This window comes from Rhinopithecus roxellana, chromosome 8, assembly GCF_007565055.1.
Source record: "Rhinopithecus roxellana isolate Shanxi Qingling chromosome 8, ASM756505v1, whole genome shotgun sequence".
NCBI lineage: Eukaryota > Metazoa > Chordata > Mammalia > Primates > Cercopithecidae > Rhinopithecus > Rhinopithecus roxellana.
Genome location: NC_044556.1, coordinates 43,561,134 through 43,578,133, shown reverse-complemented (window position 1 = coordinate 43,578,133; position 17,000 = coordinate 43,561,134). Strand labels below are relative to the sequence as shown.

Sequence of the window (17,000 nt, the reverse complement as noted above, 5' to 3'; positions counted from 1 at the left end):
AAGCGAGGGTCTGAGAGGTAGGGAAGAGCCAGCGCTTCCAGGAGATGAGAAGAGACCTAAAGTCTAGAACAGAAAGGCTTGTAGTCACTGAAATCCCAAAAGCACCCAACTCATCACCCCAAGATTATATATATATGTGTGTGTATGTATATACACACACACACACACACACACACACACATATATATATATTTTTTTTTTTTTCAACAATGTCTGGATCTCAGACCTGGTGGCTAGGGCTCTTCCCTATGTACTCTAACTCTAGGAGTAACAGCTGCTCCTAACACCTGCTCTTCCTATGTACTTTAGAGTTGTCTCTGCTTATTAGCCAATTCCTCATTACTCCAATCCCCCGTTATCAACTAGAGTTGATAATTCTTTACAGTAAACTCTCCCTGTTGATATTGTGTCATTTGTCTCTCTTGATTGGACGCTGACATACAAACAACTGGTTGTATGTGCAGTAGTTGGTTGGGAAGGGGCGTTCTTAGGACCTATATCTTCAGTCTCTCTGGAAAAGCCAAGGCCTGGAGGAGGGCGGGCCACAGCTGTATGATACAGGTGAAGTTAGGGAGGAAGGGGGTTTTGTGCTGAATACCTTGGGCCTAGAGTGTGATACATGTTTAGAGAATGAAAAATTACACTAGCACTGGCCTTCAACCTATTATCAAACTTCAAGGATTCTTCAAGACCCTTGCCCAGTTTTCCTCACAAGTGTCCCAGGAACAAAGGAGAGAGTCTAAAATTCCTTTCAGCACTAATTTTCTCTAAGCAGGCATATGATGAAATCTGACTGGTATTTTAGAATGCAGATTGACCTGGAATATACAGACTACAGGCAAGAAGATAAGGAGGCCTTTGCAATAGACCCCATGAGAGATAAAGGTCAAGAAAAAGGAAAGCATAAAAACAAAACACATGCTTTTCCTCAGAGAACTAGCCTTTGAAGTCAGATTACTAGATAACCACACTAAAAAAATTATTTGTTGTTGCTGGGCACGGTGGCTCACGCCTGTAATCCCAGCACTTTGGGAGGCCGACGCAGGTGGATCACCTGAGGTCAGGAGTTTGAGACCAGCCTGGCCAACATGGTGAAACCCCGTCTCTACTAAAAATACACAAATCAGCCAGGCGTGGTGGCAGGCGCCTGTAAGCCCAGCTACTCAGGAGGCTGAGGCAGGAGAATTGCTTGAACTCGGGAGGCAGAGGTTGCAGTGAGGCGAGATTGCGCCACAGCACTCCAGCCTGGGCAACAAGACTGAAACTCCGTCTGGAAGAAAAAAAAAAAAAAAGAAAATGCCAGGCATGCTGGCAGGCGCATGTAATCCCAGCTACTCGGGAGGTTTAGGCTGGAGAATCACTTGAACCCGGGAGGTGAGCGGAGATCACACCCCTGCACTTTAGCCCAGGCAACAAAGCAAGACTCTTAAAAAAAATTTTTGTTGTTGTTGTTTATCTGAAATTCAAATTTACCTGGTGTCCCAAGTGTTTTGTTTATTCTGTTTGCTAAATCTGGTATTAGGGAGCATTTAATCTAAAAGTTAAAGAGGCACCTGAAAGGACAGTGCCCTAACCCAAGGGCTTCTTGTGCAAACAGTGGACCATCAACCTCCAAGGCCCTTTCCCAGCCCAGGTCAACACCTGTTTTCTCTCTCCAGTACAAGCCTTAGTGATTTCAACACTTTTCCATTCCTCTTCAACACTGTCACCACTCTCTCCCCTGGGCTTCCTTTTCCCAAGGCCCAACTCTGAAGCAGGTTGCAGTTGCCTTGACACTTACTCCCAAAATAAGCTCCTAGCCTCTCACAAGAGCATTACTCTAATCACCAGAGAGGAAGATACAGGGACACAAGTGTAATCAACGACAAAAAGTGTTGTTTTTGGGGTGTGTGTGTGTGTTTTAGACAGAATCTTGCTCTTTCACCCAGGCTGGAGTGCAGTGGCGTGATCACAGCTCACTGCAACCTCTACCTCCCAGGCTCAAGCGATCCTCCCACCTCAGCCTCTCGAGTAGCTGGAACTACAGGTGTGTGCCACCATGCCCAGTTATTTTTTTCTTTAATCAAATTTTTTGTAGAGATGGGAGTTTCCCTATGTTGCACAGGCTGGTCTTGAACTCCTGGCCTCAAGCATTCCTCCTGCCTCAGCCTCCCAAAGTGCTGGGGTTACAGGCGTGAGCCACCGCACCCAGTGTAAGTGTATAAGATTTTAAAAGTTATCACAGTTGGGGCTGGGCTTGTTGGCTCATGCCTGTAATCCCAGCACTTTGGGAGGCCGAGGTGGGAGGACTGCTTAATCCAGGAGTTCAAAACCAGCCTGGGCAACATAGAGAGGCCTCGTCTCTACAGAAAATTAAAAAAAAAAAAAAAAAAAAAAACGTTATCACAGTTGGGGTCTCAGGTTTAGAGCTGCTGACCACCAAATCTCACAGTGATTCAAATGCCTTATCTTCCTTTATTACTGAAGATGAAGCTTGAGGTTGAACATTCTGGTGCCTATTTATCACTATGGATGCCTTTGCCTGTCCTCCAGAAGCATTTCTGCACATACATCCTTCCCCATGGCCTAGGGAATTGGGAGCCACTGGAACACATTAGAGCCTAGGAGACAGATGTAAATTACCTGGAAAGCCATGAAAAACCACACCGAATCCAAAAGGAATCATTGTCTTCATAATTCTCAGGGAAAAAGAAAACCATGGAAGGTTGTCTTGAGGCCAGGAGTTCGAGAACAGCCTGGGCAACATAGGGAGACCATGTCTCTATCAAAAAAATTTAAAAATTAGCCAGACATGGGGGCAGGTGACTGTAGTCCCAGTTACTTAGGAGGCTGAGGCAGGAGGATGGCTTGAGCCTGGAAGTTTGAGGTTACAGTAAGGTATGATAACATCACTGCACTCCAGCTTCAGCAACAGAGTGAGTACTTGTCTCTAAAAATGAAAGGAAAAAGAAGTGAACTAAGGAAACTTTAAAATTTATTTTTATTTTTTGAGACAGGGTCTCACCCTGTCACCCAGGCTAAAGTGCATGCAGTGCCACGATCTTGGCTCACTGTAGCCTCGACTTCCTGGGCTCAAGGTCCTCCTACTTCAGCCTCCCAAGTAGCGGGGACCACAGCTGTGAGCCACCATGCCTGGCTAATTTTTTATTTCCTGTAGAGACAGGGTCTCACTAGGTTTGTTGCCCAGGCTGATCTCGAACTCCTGGGCTCAGGTGATCCTCCCGCCTCAGCCTCCCAAAGTGCTGGGATTACAGGAGTGAGCCACCATGCCCGGCCTGCGTGTTTATATTATTCAACCTTAAAAAGGAATGAAATTCGGATACATGCAGTTTTGTACATATTTAATGCCATTAAAAATATACTCTTTAGAAATAGACCAGGCGTGGTGGCTTACGTCTGTAATCCCAGCACTTTTGGAGGCTGAGGTGGGAGGACCACCTGAGCCCAGGAGTTCCAGACTAGTCTGGGCAACAAACATAGTGAGATCTCTTCTCTACAGAAAATAAAAATTAATCAGGCATGGTGGCTAACACTTCTGGTCCCTGCTACTTGGGAGGCTGAAGCAGGAGGATCTCTTGACCCCTAGAGGTGAAGGCTACAGTGAGCCAAGATTGTGACACTGCACTCCAGCCTAGGCGACAGAGAGAGACCCTGTCTTAAAAACAACCAACCACAAAAAACTCTTTAGAAACAGAAAACGATATTATTAATATAATGTGATTTCTCATAAAGTTTTTTTTGTTTTTGGTTTGTTTTCGTTTTTTGTTTTTGTTTTTGTTTTTTTTTTGAGGTGGAGTCTCTCTGTTGCCCAGACTGGAGTGGCAGTGGCACGATCTCGGCTCACTGCAACCTCTGCCTCCCGGGTTCAAGCGGTTCTCCTGTCTCAGCCTCCCAAGTAGCTGGGATTACAGGCACCCACCACCACGCCCGGCTATCTCATAAAGTTAACATGGGAAGGCTATGGACAGCTGAAGTTATTCGTGTTTATTTTCACCTTTGGAGAAAACAAAAAGTATCCACTCCAAAAACTGGTTCCTTTCTACACAATCTGACCTTTGAGGATTTTCAAGACCAGCCACAAGGCCTCTACTCCTAGGGCCTGGCCCTCCTCCCAGCCCGGCTCGCTCCAGACTCCATTTCCCAGAAACCCCAGTGCCTTGGTGGAGACAGCATTTCCCGGACGCCCCCTCGCGGGGCAGTGCGGCGCGGCTCCGGTTCCCGGCGGCCCTCGCGGCAGGTTCCGGGCGTCAGGACAGTTCGTGATGGCGGGGGCTGGTTCCGCCGCTGTGTCGGGGGCAGGGACACCGGTGGCGGGGCCCACAGGCCGCGACCTCTTCGCCGAAGGGCTGCTGGAGTTCCTGCGACCCGCTGTGCAGCAGCTCGACTCTCACGTGCACGCCGTCAGGTGCCCGGGAGGGAAGTTGGGGGCGGGACCTCTCTCTGGCTTTGTAGGGGCGGGGCCAATAAAGTGTTCTAGCTGGGAGTGGGCATAAATTTAGGAAACTGGTTCGAGGCGGGGAGGACAGGTGGAAGGCCGCAGGTGGAGGGTTCAGCGGAGGCCGGCTTCTCTCAGTACTTGGTAAATACGTAGGGGGAGTTCGTTTCCTGAGCTCCGGTAACTGCCTGACCGTGTAGGCCTTGTACCTCTTTGCAGAGAGAGCCAGGTAGAGCTCCGGGAACAAATTGACAACCTAGCCACAGGTGAGTGAGCATCCCTGTATACCCGGAACCCTTCAGCCACTTTCAGGACCTTAGGTTTTTGCCAACCCCTGGCCTGGGTTTCTATCGCTTGCTTCCAGGTCATCAGGGCTGCCAAAGGACTCCTCCTTTCAGGGATGTCTTAAATCTATAATGGCTGTGGGCCGTTTGGGTGCAAGTGTTTTCCCTCCCGTTACCAGCCTGCTTTCCCTCAGAACAAGAGATGAGCCATTAGATCTTAGCTTCACCTTGCATCCCCAGAACTGTGCCGCATCAATGAGGATCAGAAGGTGGCCCTGGATCTTGACCCGTATGTTAAGAAGCTACTTAATGCCCGGCGACGCGTTGTCTTAGTCAACAACATTCTACAGAATGCTCAGGTAAAAGAATATCATACCTGTGATTCTTTGCCCTTTTTTGTAAGTCCTTAACACAGTGAAAGCGGCTGTAATTTTAAAACAGCGAAAAGGAAATTCACTTCTCTCAGTACTTGGAAAATACCTAGGAGAATTCGTCTTATTCTCAGTATTCAGTTGCTGCCATTTACATTCTTTTGTGTGTGTATGTGTGTGTGTGATGATCTCCCTCTGTCACCCAGGCTGGAGTGCACTGGCTCAATCTCAGCTCACTGCAACCTCTGCCTCCTGGGCTCAAGCAATTCTGCCTCAGCCTCCTGAGTAGCTAGGACTACAAGCGTGCACCACAACGCCCAGCTAATTTTTGTATTTTTTTCTAGAAGTAGGTAGGGTTTCGCCATGTTGCCCAGGCTGGCCTGGAACTCCTGGGCTCAAGTGAGCTTCCCACCTCGGCCACCCGAAGTGCTGGGACTACAGGAGTGAGCCGCCACACCTGGCTATTTATTTTTATGAGACAAGGTCTGTCACCCAGGATGGAGTGCAGTGGTATGATCACAGCTCACTGCAGCCTCTACCTCCCAGGTTCAAGCCATCCACCCACCTCAGCCTCCCAAGTAGTTGGGTCTACAGGCATGCACCCCCATGTCCAGCTAATTTTTGTATTTTTTTCTAGAAACAGGGTTTCACCATGTTACCCAGGCTGGTCTCAAACTCCTGCACGCAAGTGATCCACCTGCCTGGGCCTCCCAAAACTCTGGGATTACAGGTGCAAGCCACTGAACTCGGTCTGCCTGGCCTTTTTTCTTTTAATAAAAAGACAGGATTGGCCGGGTGAGGTGGCTCATGCCTGTAATCCCAGCACTTTGGGAGGCCGAGGCGGGCGGATCACCTGAGGTCGGGAGTTTGAGACCAGCCTGACCAACATGGAGAAACCCCGTCTGTACTGAAAATACAAAATTAGCTGGGTGTGGTAGCACATGCCTGTAATCCCAGCTACTTGGGAGGCTGAGGCAGGAGAATCGCTTGAATATGGGGGACAGAGGTTGTGGTGAGCTGAGATCGCACCATTGTACTTCAGCCTGGGCAACAAGAGCAAAACTCCATATCGAAAAAAAAAAAAAAAAAGGATCTTACTATGGTGCCCACGCTGGTTTCGAACTCCTGGGCTCAAGTGATCTTCCTGCCACTTCCTCCTAAAGTGCTGGGATAGACATGAGCACCATGCCTGGCCTATTTTTTTTTTTTGAGACGGAGTTCTCCCTGTCACCCAGGCTGGAGTACAGTGGCCAGTGGCACGATCTCAACTCACTGCAACCTCCACCTCCCAGTTTCATGCGATTCTCCTGTCTCAGATTACAAGCACCCGCCACCATGCCCAGCTAATGTTTTTGTATTTTTAGTAGAGACAGGTTTTACCGTGTTGGTCAGGCTGGTCTTGAACTCCTGACGTCAGGTAATCCACCCGCCTCAGCCTCCCAAAGTGTTGGGATTACAGGTGAGCCACCATGCCTCACCTACATTCTTATATATGCTTTAGAAGACTGACTTTGAGGTAGACCAAGCCCGGTATTTTTCAGCACCTAGTTCACTTATACTCTAAAGCCTTTCACGGTGGTTAAGATTTCAAACCTCCCTTGTCTTGCAGGAACGACTGAGGCGGCTAAACCACAGTGTTGCCAAGGAAACAGCCCGCAGGAGAGCAATGCTGGATTCGGGAATTTACCCCCCTGGCTCCCCAAGCAAGTAACAGATGAGCCTATGGACTCAGTAGCGCAAGTACTGTTCCCAGCTGCCTTGTTTCGACAGACATGCAAAGATCCTAGGAGACAGTCCCCTTAGACCTTCAGACTTTAAAAAGGCAGCTGTATGGTTTGTTTGAAGCACTTTGTCTTACTCATTTATGTAGGGGCCCCAGGAAAGCTACACACAGCCAGAATGAGGTTCCCAAAGGACTTACGTTAATTATGGCTCTTGCTTCCTCTCACAAATGAGCAGAGGCCTCTACTCTTTTTTAACCTGCATACTTGAGGCTTACCTTCTTCAGGCCTAGTTTTAACCAGAGGGGCTTCTTTTGTTACATGCCTAGTTACATGGGTCTGGGCAGCATGTCCTCTACCTGTGACTTCTCATTTTCCTGTTTACACTGGGGATTTGGAGAGGGCAGGCAAAGTCAAAGTGAATGACCTCTGTACACCCACTTTTTTATTGCACTGGCTTCAATACAGTAGCAGTGTTGATGGAATCATTTTATTCAATAAATACTTAAAACGGTATTCTAGTTTACTCTGGTATATGGAAAGGTTCCAGGAGTTTGTACTTTAATTCAAAGACAACTTCAAATTGTGATCTGAGTATTTATAATTAAAAGACTCAAATATTATTTTCAAGAGTATACAAAGCAAAAAGAAGCAAAAAAGGTTGCCACATGCAAAAAAACAAACCAAAAAAAAAAAAAACCAAAAAGGCCAAGAGCCCTACTAGGAAGTACTTTAATAGTTTTTCTTAGAAAAAAAAATTCCAGACACTTAACATTTCACAACATTTCAACAGCAAAGTATTAATTGAGAGAGGGGTTTTCAGGAGTTGGGGATTCTAGATTAGGAAGAAATGTTGGTATCCTCCTTCATTATAGGTGGATGGCATAGGTCACAAATGAGAGACTGGCAGCAAAGCTAATATCAAAACCCAGTGGAATGACACTTTTGTGGAGTTTACTTTTCTTCCTGCTATCTTCCCTATCCCACGGAAATGTCTGTCACCATGTAAAGCCCAGTAGCAGGGAGCTTAGGCTCCAGTCTTCCCCCTTGGGTAGGAAAAGGAGTGAAGGGAACATCACTCCTGAGTTTCCATGCTTTCTTCTTCCTCTCCTTGAGGTGGTTCTTCTGTATTCTCCTCTTCTTCCTCTCCTTCCTTCTTCTCTGGTGGCTTCTCATAAGCCTTTTCTGAAGGTGTTACTATCACTCCATCCCAGGTAGATATTTCAGAAGCAAGATCTAGGAAAGAGAAAAAGGTGATTTAGACAAGTAGTCCAGCATAAAAGACATTATTTACACTGTGGAAATATTAAAGACAGTTAAATAGTGTACAGCTTCTTTGTAGAACAGATTACAATACAAAATCCCTGACCCACAGTAGTCACTCACAGCTGGCATCACCCTCCTGGCCAAGGATCTTCCTAAAGCCACCATGTGAGAGGATTCGGACGAGAGTCTGAGCTGTATAACAGACCATGTCCTGAAGGAGAGCAAAGTGAGAGTAAGTTAGCAAGGAAAATCAAAAGACTTTGAGTAATACCCTTGTGAAAACAGAGATTAAGACAATTTTTTAAATGTCAGGACCAAAGTATTTCAGAATCCCCCAATTCCTGACCCCTAAAGACCATATTCCACTTCGCCAGCTGACTAGGAGTATTCAAGAGTAGGGCAAAACAACTCAGTTCATATCTGTCCCAATACCTGCTGTTCTAGGGTCATGACTGTGTGTACTCTGAAGTTGCCACTCTCACAGGGGTCAGTGATACCCACTGAACCTGGCAGGAACAGTCCTGCAGCCAGAATCTGCAGGCAGCGTCTAGAACACAGGGAGGTATGAGGTATTAAAGGAATGCACAAAATAGCTTAAAACCAACCCTAAACCCAAAGAAGCATGCTGTACCTGTATGCAACGTTTAGGGCCAAAGGCTGTCTGGTGGGGTTGTTCATCACAGCATAATGGCCCTGGAAAATAATAAATCCAGTAGGTGTGCCATCAAAATGGCAATTCTGATAACTAGAACTGTAGCCTCACTTTGTCACCCAGGCTGGAGTGCAGTGGCACAATCATAGTTCACTGTAACCTCAAACTCCTGGGCTCAAGCAACCCTCCTGCCTCAGCCTCCTGAGAAGCTAGGACTGACTATAAGTACAAGCCACTACAACTGGATTTTTTTTTTTTCCTGGTAGAGACAGTCTCACTATTTTGCTCAGGCTGGTCTCAAACTCCTGGCTTCAAGTGATCCTCTGGCCTCAGCCTCCAAAAGTGTTGGGATTACAGGCATCAAACTAAAACCTTAAATCATCACGAGGAAAACTGGTTATTAAGGTCTAAGCCTAGCCAAAATTTTCATGTTATTCAGAAGCAATTCTGAAATGGCTGCTCACTCATTTCTCTCTACTACCATGATGAAATAGTAGCAGTCATGAGAAGAAAACGGGACACTATAACTCAGTAACTACTCATTTAATTGAATATACAAAAAAAGAAAAAAGAAAACTTTGGATTTTTTTTTTTTAAAACAAATGTCTCTGAGTCATGTAAATGTTGAATTTTTATTGGATTACTTGTCTACCAATAAAATTTCTTTTAAGCCTCACCAAATTTCAGACTCTGGTGAATTTCACAGTTACTACTACTACTACTACTAGTAAATAAGGATGATAAGGAACTCCAATTGTCCATCTTTACTTACTAGTAGGTCAAGGATCCAGGGTGTGAGGGGCTCAAAGCCAGGAAAACGAATCCTCAAGTCCTTCAGTAGTCTGATGAGAACTTTAACTCTGAAAGTAATAGTGACCCAAACATTAAAATCAATACTATCATGTATTTCCACGCCTAAGGTAGAATTGAAGCTGACTATGCTGTTTACAGAACTATACGTTCTCTGCTTTCTCTAAATCTTAATTTGCTTACTTTTTTTTTTTTTTTTTTTTTTGAGGCAGAGTCTCACTCTGTCGCCGGGGCTGGAGTGCAGTGGCCGGATCTCAGCTCACTGCAAGCTCCGCCTCCCGGGTTTACTGCCATTCTCCTGCCTCAGCCTCCCGAGTAGCTGGGACTACAGGCGCCCGCCACTTCGCCCGGCTAGTTTTTGTATTTTTAGTAGAGACAGGGTTTCACCGTGTTAGCCAGGATGGTCTCGATCTCCTGACCTCGTGATCCGCCCGTCTCGGCCTCCCAAAGTGCTGGGATTACAGGCTTGAGCCACCGCGCCCGGCTAATTTGCTTACTTAAGGTAAAAATAAAAATCCAGGAAAAAGGTCACAGGCAAAATAGTTCTGTCAGAGGAAGTATGGGGGTATCCTGCTATTCACTGCAGTTAAAAAATTTATCTTAATCCAGATGGTCAGGGAGGGACTCACGTGGACTGAGAAGCATTTTCCTCGAACCAGCGGGCATGTCGGATGGCTGCTAAGGCACTCTGCAATACCTTGATATCCACTAAAAAGACAAGCATGATAGCCCAGGATGAAACATTTTCATTAAACAAGCTACTCATTATCACTGCTACAGTCTAGGCTGGAGTGCAGTGGCGTGATCTCAGCTCACGGCAACCTCCGCCTCCGGGGTTCAAGAGATTCTCCTGCCTCAGCCTCCTGAGTAGCTGGGATTACAGCTACTCATGCCCCACTAATTTTTGTATTTTAGTAGAGACGGGGTTTCACCATGTTGACCAGGATGGTCTCCAACTCCTGACCTCAGGTGATCTGCCTGCCTCGGCCTCCCAAAGTGCTGGGATTACAGAAGTGAGCCACTGCGCCCGACCAACTTTGCAATTCTTTAAGCCACCCCGTGTTTCTCATATCAGCAAATCACTTGTCTAAAAATCACTAGAAGCAGGCAAGAGTGATGATTTTCTCCAAAAGCCTATCCCCCTCCATAAATATTTTCTCGGTCCTTTTTAAGTCCTCCAAATGCTTTCTTGGTCACCCCATCTGAAAATTCCACTGGCAAGCTGATAAAAAAACTACTTCCAAATTACAGAGGGAGAGAGCAAAGCTCAGAATAAACCTAAGTTCTTCAATTCCCAGAAAGCTGCATGTGGAATAGCAACAAGCTAAGTAAACTAAACAGCAACAATACCATGTTTTGAATATCCCCTAAATTTTCCAGCAATGGGAAAAAAAGAACTAACAATGGAGTTCTGGGTCCAGTTTTCGAAGATTGGGTGGCACTGTTGTAATGAGAATCTTCACTGTAGCATCAGAAGAACTGATTTCAAAGCCAGTTTCGTTGGTCAGCATGGTTAAAACTGAAAAAACAGAATAAACAAAAACTATAACTCACATTTCCATTAGATGACCAAAGTTAAATCCAGGTGGATTTTTAAAAACAGCACAAAGTCCAGAATGAGAATTTAGAATACAGAGCTTTAGAAGGGAGATCAAACAGATCTCCCTTGAACACCTGAAGCCCCTGCCAAAAACTCCCACAACATAAAACTCTGCATTTACTCTTCCATCTGGTCTGACCTGATTTTGTTGAAAGTGTACTTACAATTACAAAACCTGGTTCCTGTGGCTACTAAATACATAATCAGCAACAAATGCAAACCTTCAGAAGGATCCTGTGCTCTTAGGCTTTCCACAACTTTGTTCCCCAGGGCAGCAACAGCTTCCACTAATTGACAGAAAAGGACATAATGTTATAATAATTTATTTATCTAGACTTTCTATATATCTCTAAGCTACTTTGCACTCTCATTTCTGTCCCATATCCAAGACTGAAGCAAGGGTAAGTAATAGAATAAATACTTTTATAAGAGGAAGCCAAGGCCTGGACAGAAAAATTGCAAGACTCAGGCAACAGAACCCCTCCTATACTCATATCCTCTTTCTACAGCAAGGTTTTTTAGGTCAGTGACACTAACAACATTTTGGGCTAGATAAATCTTTGGGGTGATGGGGATGTAGGATGTTTTAATAGCATCCATGGCCTCTATCCTTTTTCTTTTTTTGAGAAAGGGTGTCACTCTGTCACCCAGGCTGCAGTGCAGTGACACAATCACAGCTCACTGCAGCCTCAGTCTCCTGGGCTCAAGCAATTCTCTCACCTCAGGATGCCGCTTTTTTTTCTTTTTTTTTTTGAGACAGGGCCTCACTCTTGGCACCCAAGCTGAAGTGCACTGGCACTCTCTCTGCTAACTCCAGCCTCTGCCTCCCAGGTTCAAGCAACTCTCCTGCCTCAGCCTCCCAAGTAGCAGAGATTACAGACGCCCACCATCACGCCTGGCTAATTTTTATATTTTTGGTAAAGACGGGGTTTTGCCATGTTGACCAGGCTGGTCTTGAACTCCAGGCCTCGGCCTCCCAAAGTGTTGGGATTACAGGCATGAGCCACTGCACCCGGCCCCACCTCAGGCTTCTGAGGAGCTGGGACCAAAGCATGCACCACTATGCCCAGCTAATTTTTTTCTTTTTGCAGGTACAGGGTCTCTCTATGTTACACAGGCTGGTCAAACTCCTGGGGTCAAGTGATCCTCTTGCCTCAGCCTCCCAAAGTGCTGGGAATACAGCCACCACACCTGGCTTCTACCCTTTTTTGATGTCAGTAGCACCCCCTTGTTTTAACAATCAATAGTACCTCCAGATACTGCCAGATATCCCCTGGGTAGCAAAATTACCTCCAGTTGAGAAACATGGCTCTATAGTAACCTGCTATACATTCTTTCAGACACACACACATCAGCATTTATCCCTTATCACCCATTAAAAAACATTTGTCAGGCAGGGTGCGGCAGCTCATGCCTGTAATCCCAGCACTTTGGGAGGCCAAGGCAGGCGGATTACCTGAGGTCAGAAGTTTGAGACCAGACTGGCCAACATGGTGAAACCCTGTCTCTACTACAAATAGAAAAATTAGTCGGGCGTCGTGGCACATGCCTGTAATCCCAGCTACTCGGAAGGCCAAGGCAGAACAGCTAGAACCCAGGAGGGGAGGTTGCAGTGAACCGAGATCACGCCATTGCACTCCATCCAGGGCAACAGAGCGAGATCCGTCTCAAAAACAAAAACAAAAACTAAAAACATTTGTCTTATAAACATTCTTTCTCACAAGAAATTTGAGCTTTCAAGATCCCTAAGGGCTGGGCACAGTGGCTCACGCCTGCAATCCCAGCACTTTGGGAGGCTGAGGTGGGCAGATTGCTTGAGCTCAGGAGTTTGAGACCAGTCCGGGCAACATGGTGAAACCCTGTACCTACAAAAAATAAAAAAATTAGCTGGGTGTGGTGGCACACATCTGTAGTCCCAGCTACTCGGGAGGCTAAGGCAGGAAGATCACTTGCTGTAGTGGAGGTCAAGACTGCAGTGAGCCACAATGGCACCACTGCACTCCAGTCTGGCCAACAGAGTGAGAATCTATCTCAAAACAAAAAAAGATGCCTAAGCCCCTAATCCAAGTGCTATGTTCTGTTCCCATGACCAGAAACGGGCACACTCACATGTTGGCAGGATCTTAAGTATCACCACCAGGTCAGCCACATTGTGTCCTGTAGTCATTGTCCCCTTTTTATAGGATCCCACCTGTCGAACTTCTTCAATTTGCTATTGGAAAAAGGATTTCAGGGGAAAAACAATTTAGAAGAAAAAAAGGTGCCTAGGTCCTCCCAGAACTATTACAACATAGCTACCTGTTACCCAAATTAGGAAGTAGCTGAAGTGAAATCACCCCCAGAACCACATGAAAGCCTGATACATCACAGCTAGCATAACAGTGATCTAAGTCTTGTCCCCAAGATCAGTACTACAAAGAAATCCCACTGTACGTTCTCATTTTAGGCTTGGCTTTGGATAATAGACAACTGAAAATTAAAAGTCAGGAGCCAAGGAAATTTCCACACTACCAAAGGTGCCCTTTCCTAAAACTAAATCATCAAAAACTCACCACTTCAAATGTCCCTGGAGCCACAATCAGATTATCAATCACATTGTTTATTTTTGTCACCAGAGAAAGGATAGATGCCTGAAAAACAGCATGAAACAATACTCGAAGATGAAAAATTAGAAGCAACTTCTCAGAGTTTGAATATTTTCTCCTAATCCCTTCCATACAAGCTGACTCAATACCGACCTAGGGCTTTAAAAACACTTCATTCTGGCCTTGAATATATGGAAAGAGAACAATTCTTTGTCCCCGATAAAAATAAGAATGCATATGTAATTTGTTTATATATCCACCTGGCTATCTCCACCCACAATGAGAAATAAGGAGAACAGTTAAACCCTCTGTGGATTTCAGGCTCTGTTAACACCATTCTTAACCTCACCAACAGTTACTCTTTACCAATACTTTTAACTGCTTTAGAGACATTTCTGGAAGACAGCCAAAAGAACATACCTGTTCAGCAGAATTAGGAGCCAGGTCCTGATTCCTCTTCAGCAAGGCCTCACTGAAGGAAGTTTCATCAGGTGCTGGCTTGACCCGGGGGAAGGCCATTTCACACTAAACCAGAAGTAAACAACTACATTGTATTTGCCGAAAATAATATACAGGAGAGATTTTTTTTTCTATCACTACGACAGAAAAAGGTTAAAAATAGAAAATTCTACACTTGTTTTCACTCCTTAATTTGTTCAATTAGCTGGGCATGGTGGCTCACGCCTGTAATCCCAGCTGAGGTGGGAGAATCCCTTGAACACAGGAAGCAAGGTTGCAGTGAGCCAAGATCGTGCCACTGCACTCCAGCCTGGGCAACAGAATAAGACCCTGCCTCAAAAAAAAAAAAAAAAAAAAAAATTTGTTCAACGGCCAGGCACAGGGGGTCGCGCCTGTAATCCCAGCACCTTGGGAGGCCAAGGTGGGCAGATCACTTGAGGTCAGGAGTTCAAGATCAGCCTGGGCAACATGGTGAAACCCCGTCTCTACTAGATACACAAAAAATAGCTGGGCATGGTGGCAGGCGCCTGTAATACCAACTACTTGGGAGGCTGAGGCAGGAGAACTGTTTGAACCTGGGAGGCAGAGGTCCTGATTCCTCTGCCTCCCAGGTTCAGTGCAGTGAGCCAAGATTGCACCACTGCACTCCAGCCTGGAGTGACGGAGTGAGACTCTGTCTCAAAAAAAAAAAAAAAAAAGTTCAAACACGGATACAAGCTGGAATAGCCATAATTTAAGCTATCACTATCTTTATAGTAACAAATAAGCCATAGGTACGATTACTTGTTCAGAACAAAGATTATAATCATGTTTAATGCCAACAGTAGTCAAGGAATTATTCTCCCCACCATGCTTACACTGTTTCTGTATGTAAAGCAACACACAGTTGACTCAAAACCCCAAGTCTTTTCAAAAATCACTTTCCCTCCCTATTTCAATCACCATTTTTTTTTTTTTTTTTGGTAGTGGTGTCATCTCAGTTCACTGCAACCTCCGCCTCCCGGGTTCAAGCGATTCTCCTGCTTCAGCCTCCCAAGTAGCTGGGATTACAGGCACTCGCCCAACCAACTTTTTCATTTTTAGTAGATATGAGGTTTCACCATATTGGCCAGGATGGTCTCAAACTCCTGACCCTCAGGTAATCCATCCGCCTCAGCCTCCCAAAGTGCTGAGATTACAGGCGTGAGGCACTGTGCCTGCCCTCTTCCACCACCATCTAACTTCATTAACTGGGAGATACTGGGCTCCATTTCAAGAATGGCCAGAAATTGTGTATTATTAACCCAAGGTACTCACCAAATAGAAGTCAAATGGGATATGTGGTACAAAGGGCCTGAACCTAAAACATGAAAAACAGCCAAATTATTCCCTATGTAGGAATCAAGTGAGATGTAAATAACACACCAACAATTTTGAAAACATGTCAGACCTCAGAATGAGTGACAAAGTCTCTGGGGAGGGAAAGAATCATTCTTACCATAGTGGGGCCAAATTCATTTAGCAGGAGTGCAGGAAAAGACCACAGATGGCTCTCACAAAACCAAGTGACATTAGCCTACTCCAAAACTCCTATTTAGATGACAAGCAGAAACTAAGTGCAGAGATGCTAAAAGCTGGCACTCACCCTCCTCCTGGGCCTCCTCTGGAACCAAAGCGCCCACCACGACCACGGCCTCTGTCACCCCTAGAAATGCAGATTTTATTTTGATCTCATTAAAGGAATATCCACCGGCCATATCATTTTAAGTTGGCTACTTTCATCCCTCGGAACCTCCCAACGGTAGGCAAGAGAACCCACTCACACTTACACTTCTCCCCATTCCAAATGGTGCCCAGTTACACCCCCATAACCTCCTCATTCTGGATAAGTTAATCACAACCCCCCATCAAGTAATGATGGGGCTCAGACAGTGAGCCCTACACGAAATAACCCATAATCCTGGGCCACATGAATCCTAATACTTCGGAAGCTAAAGATTGCTCATTTCTTCATTAACGTACACATTTATTGGGCATGTCCTATATGTCAAGCCCTTCGCACTGAGGATGAATGCGGCTCGCTCCAGCATTCTCAGCCCGGATGACGGGGGCGGGGGGAAGGTGGGGAGCTCCTCCGGGGACTTGAGAACACCCCCTCATCGCAACCCTTCAGAGAGAGAGGTGTCGAACCCGCCTCCCCACTCCTGGGCCCCAACCCCATACCGGGCCCAAGTTTCCCCACCTCTACCGGCCTCACTCTCTCCCACTCTCCTAGACCAGGAGTTCTCAGGTTTTTGGCTAGCTCCCGGATACATGGTCCTTTTAGGTACTCCGACTTCTTTCGACCCACGTTCCCAAAATTTTCCGTCGACTACCTGAAACCTTTCGACCACTTCGACCCCCTTTCGACCCCCTTACCTCATGGCGCCTTAAAACACGAACAATGGAAGCCGCACCAACCGCCCCTTTCCTCTGAGAAGCAGACAATTGAAGAGGCGTCTTGCCGGCGTGTCCCAATAAAACCCGGCGTGATTGGCTCCCGCCTTACCCCATCGCTTATGCCTATTGGCTTACTTTGTCAAACCGGGCTTATGAACCAATAAAAAACGCCTACTGTGTGAGGAACTGGCCAATAAGAACTGGTTCTATAGTAATGACGAATTTTTGATCAGACATTAGGTGGCACTAAAGAAGTCAGGACAACGACTACGTGGTCTTCTATAATAGTTATGAGAGTGCTTAGTTTCAGATAGCAGAGTGGCGCAGCGGAAGCGTGCTGGGCCCATAACCCAGAGGTCGATGGATCGAAACCATCCTCTGCTATCGGAGTTTTTTAAT

At 46.0% G+C, this 17,000-nt stretch overlaps 2 protein-coding genes and 1 non-coding gene across 3 annotated transcripts; 2 read left to right on the top strand and 1 right to left on the bottom strand.

Moving 5' to 3' along the window:
• The first annotated feature begins 4,049 nt into the window (after positions 1-4,049).
• Positions 4,050-7,322, top strand: SNAPIN (SNAP associated protein). Its single transcript, XM_010364758.2, has 4 exons — positions 4,050-4,405; positions 4,655-4,701; positions 4,960-5,078; positions 6,700-7,322. The coding sequence occupies exons 1-4, from the start codon at positions 4,263-4,265 to the stop codon at positions 6,799-6,801; spliced, it is 411 nt and encodes a 136-aa protein (XP_010363060.1). The 5' UTR covers positions 4,050-4,262; the 3' UTR covers positions 6,802-7,322.
• A 202-nt stretch (positions 7,323-7,524) lies between these two features.
• ILF2 (interleukin enhancer binding factor 2) lies at positions 7,525-16,689 on the bottom strand. The gene is made up of 14 exons (XM_030935471.1): positions 16,581-16,689; positions 15,808-15,867; positions 15,480-15,522; positions 14,145-14,249; positions 13,692-13,769; positions 13,249-13,351; positions 11,361-11,426; positions 10,942-11,058; positions 10,169-10,247; positions 9,502-9,589; positions 8,709-8,770; positions 8,510-8,624; positions 8,198-8,288; positions 7,525-8,047 (listed from the first exon to the last, which is right to left on the bottom strand). The coding sequence occupies exons 1-14, from the start codon at positions 16,583-16,585 to the stop codon at positions 7,887-7,889; spliced, it is 1,173 nt and encodes a 390-aa protein (XP_030791331.1). The 5' UTR covers positions 16,586-16,689; the 3' UTR covers positions 7,525-7,886.
• Positions 16,690-16,913: 224 nt separating this feature from the next.
• TRNAM-CAU lies at positions 16,914-16,985 on the top strand. The gene has a single exon. It is a non-coding gene; the product is annotated as a tRNA-Met (tRNA).
• The last annotated feature ends 15 nt before the right edge of the window (positions 16,986-17,000 follow it).

Coding starts and splice junctions, on each gene's coding strand:
- SNAPIN (XM_010364758.2), top strand. CDS start 4,263: ATGGCGGGGGCTGGTTCCGCCGCTGTGTCGGGGGCAGGGACACCGGTG. Junction 4,702..4,959: donor AATTGACAACCTAGCCACAG/GTGAGTGAGCAT, acceptor TTGCATCCCCAG/AACTGTGCCGCATCAATGAG. Junction 5,079..6,699: donor ACATTCTACAGAATGCTCAG/GTAAAAGAATAT, acceptor CTTGTCTTGCAG/GAACGACTGAGGCGGCTAAA.
- ILF2 (XM_030935471.1), bottom strand. Junction 13,770..14,144: donor CTCCTAATTCTGCTGAACAG/GTATGTTCTTTT, acceptor GCTGTTTTTCAG/GCATCTATCCTTTCTCTGGT. Junction 8,048..8,197: donor CCAGGAGGGTGATGCCAGCT/GTGAGTGACTAC, acceptor TCTCTTTCCTAG/ATCTTGCTTCTGAAATATCT.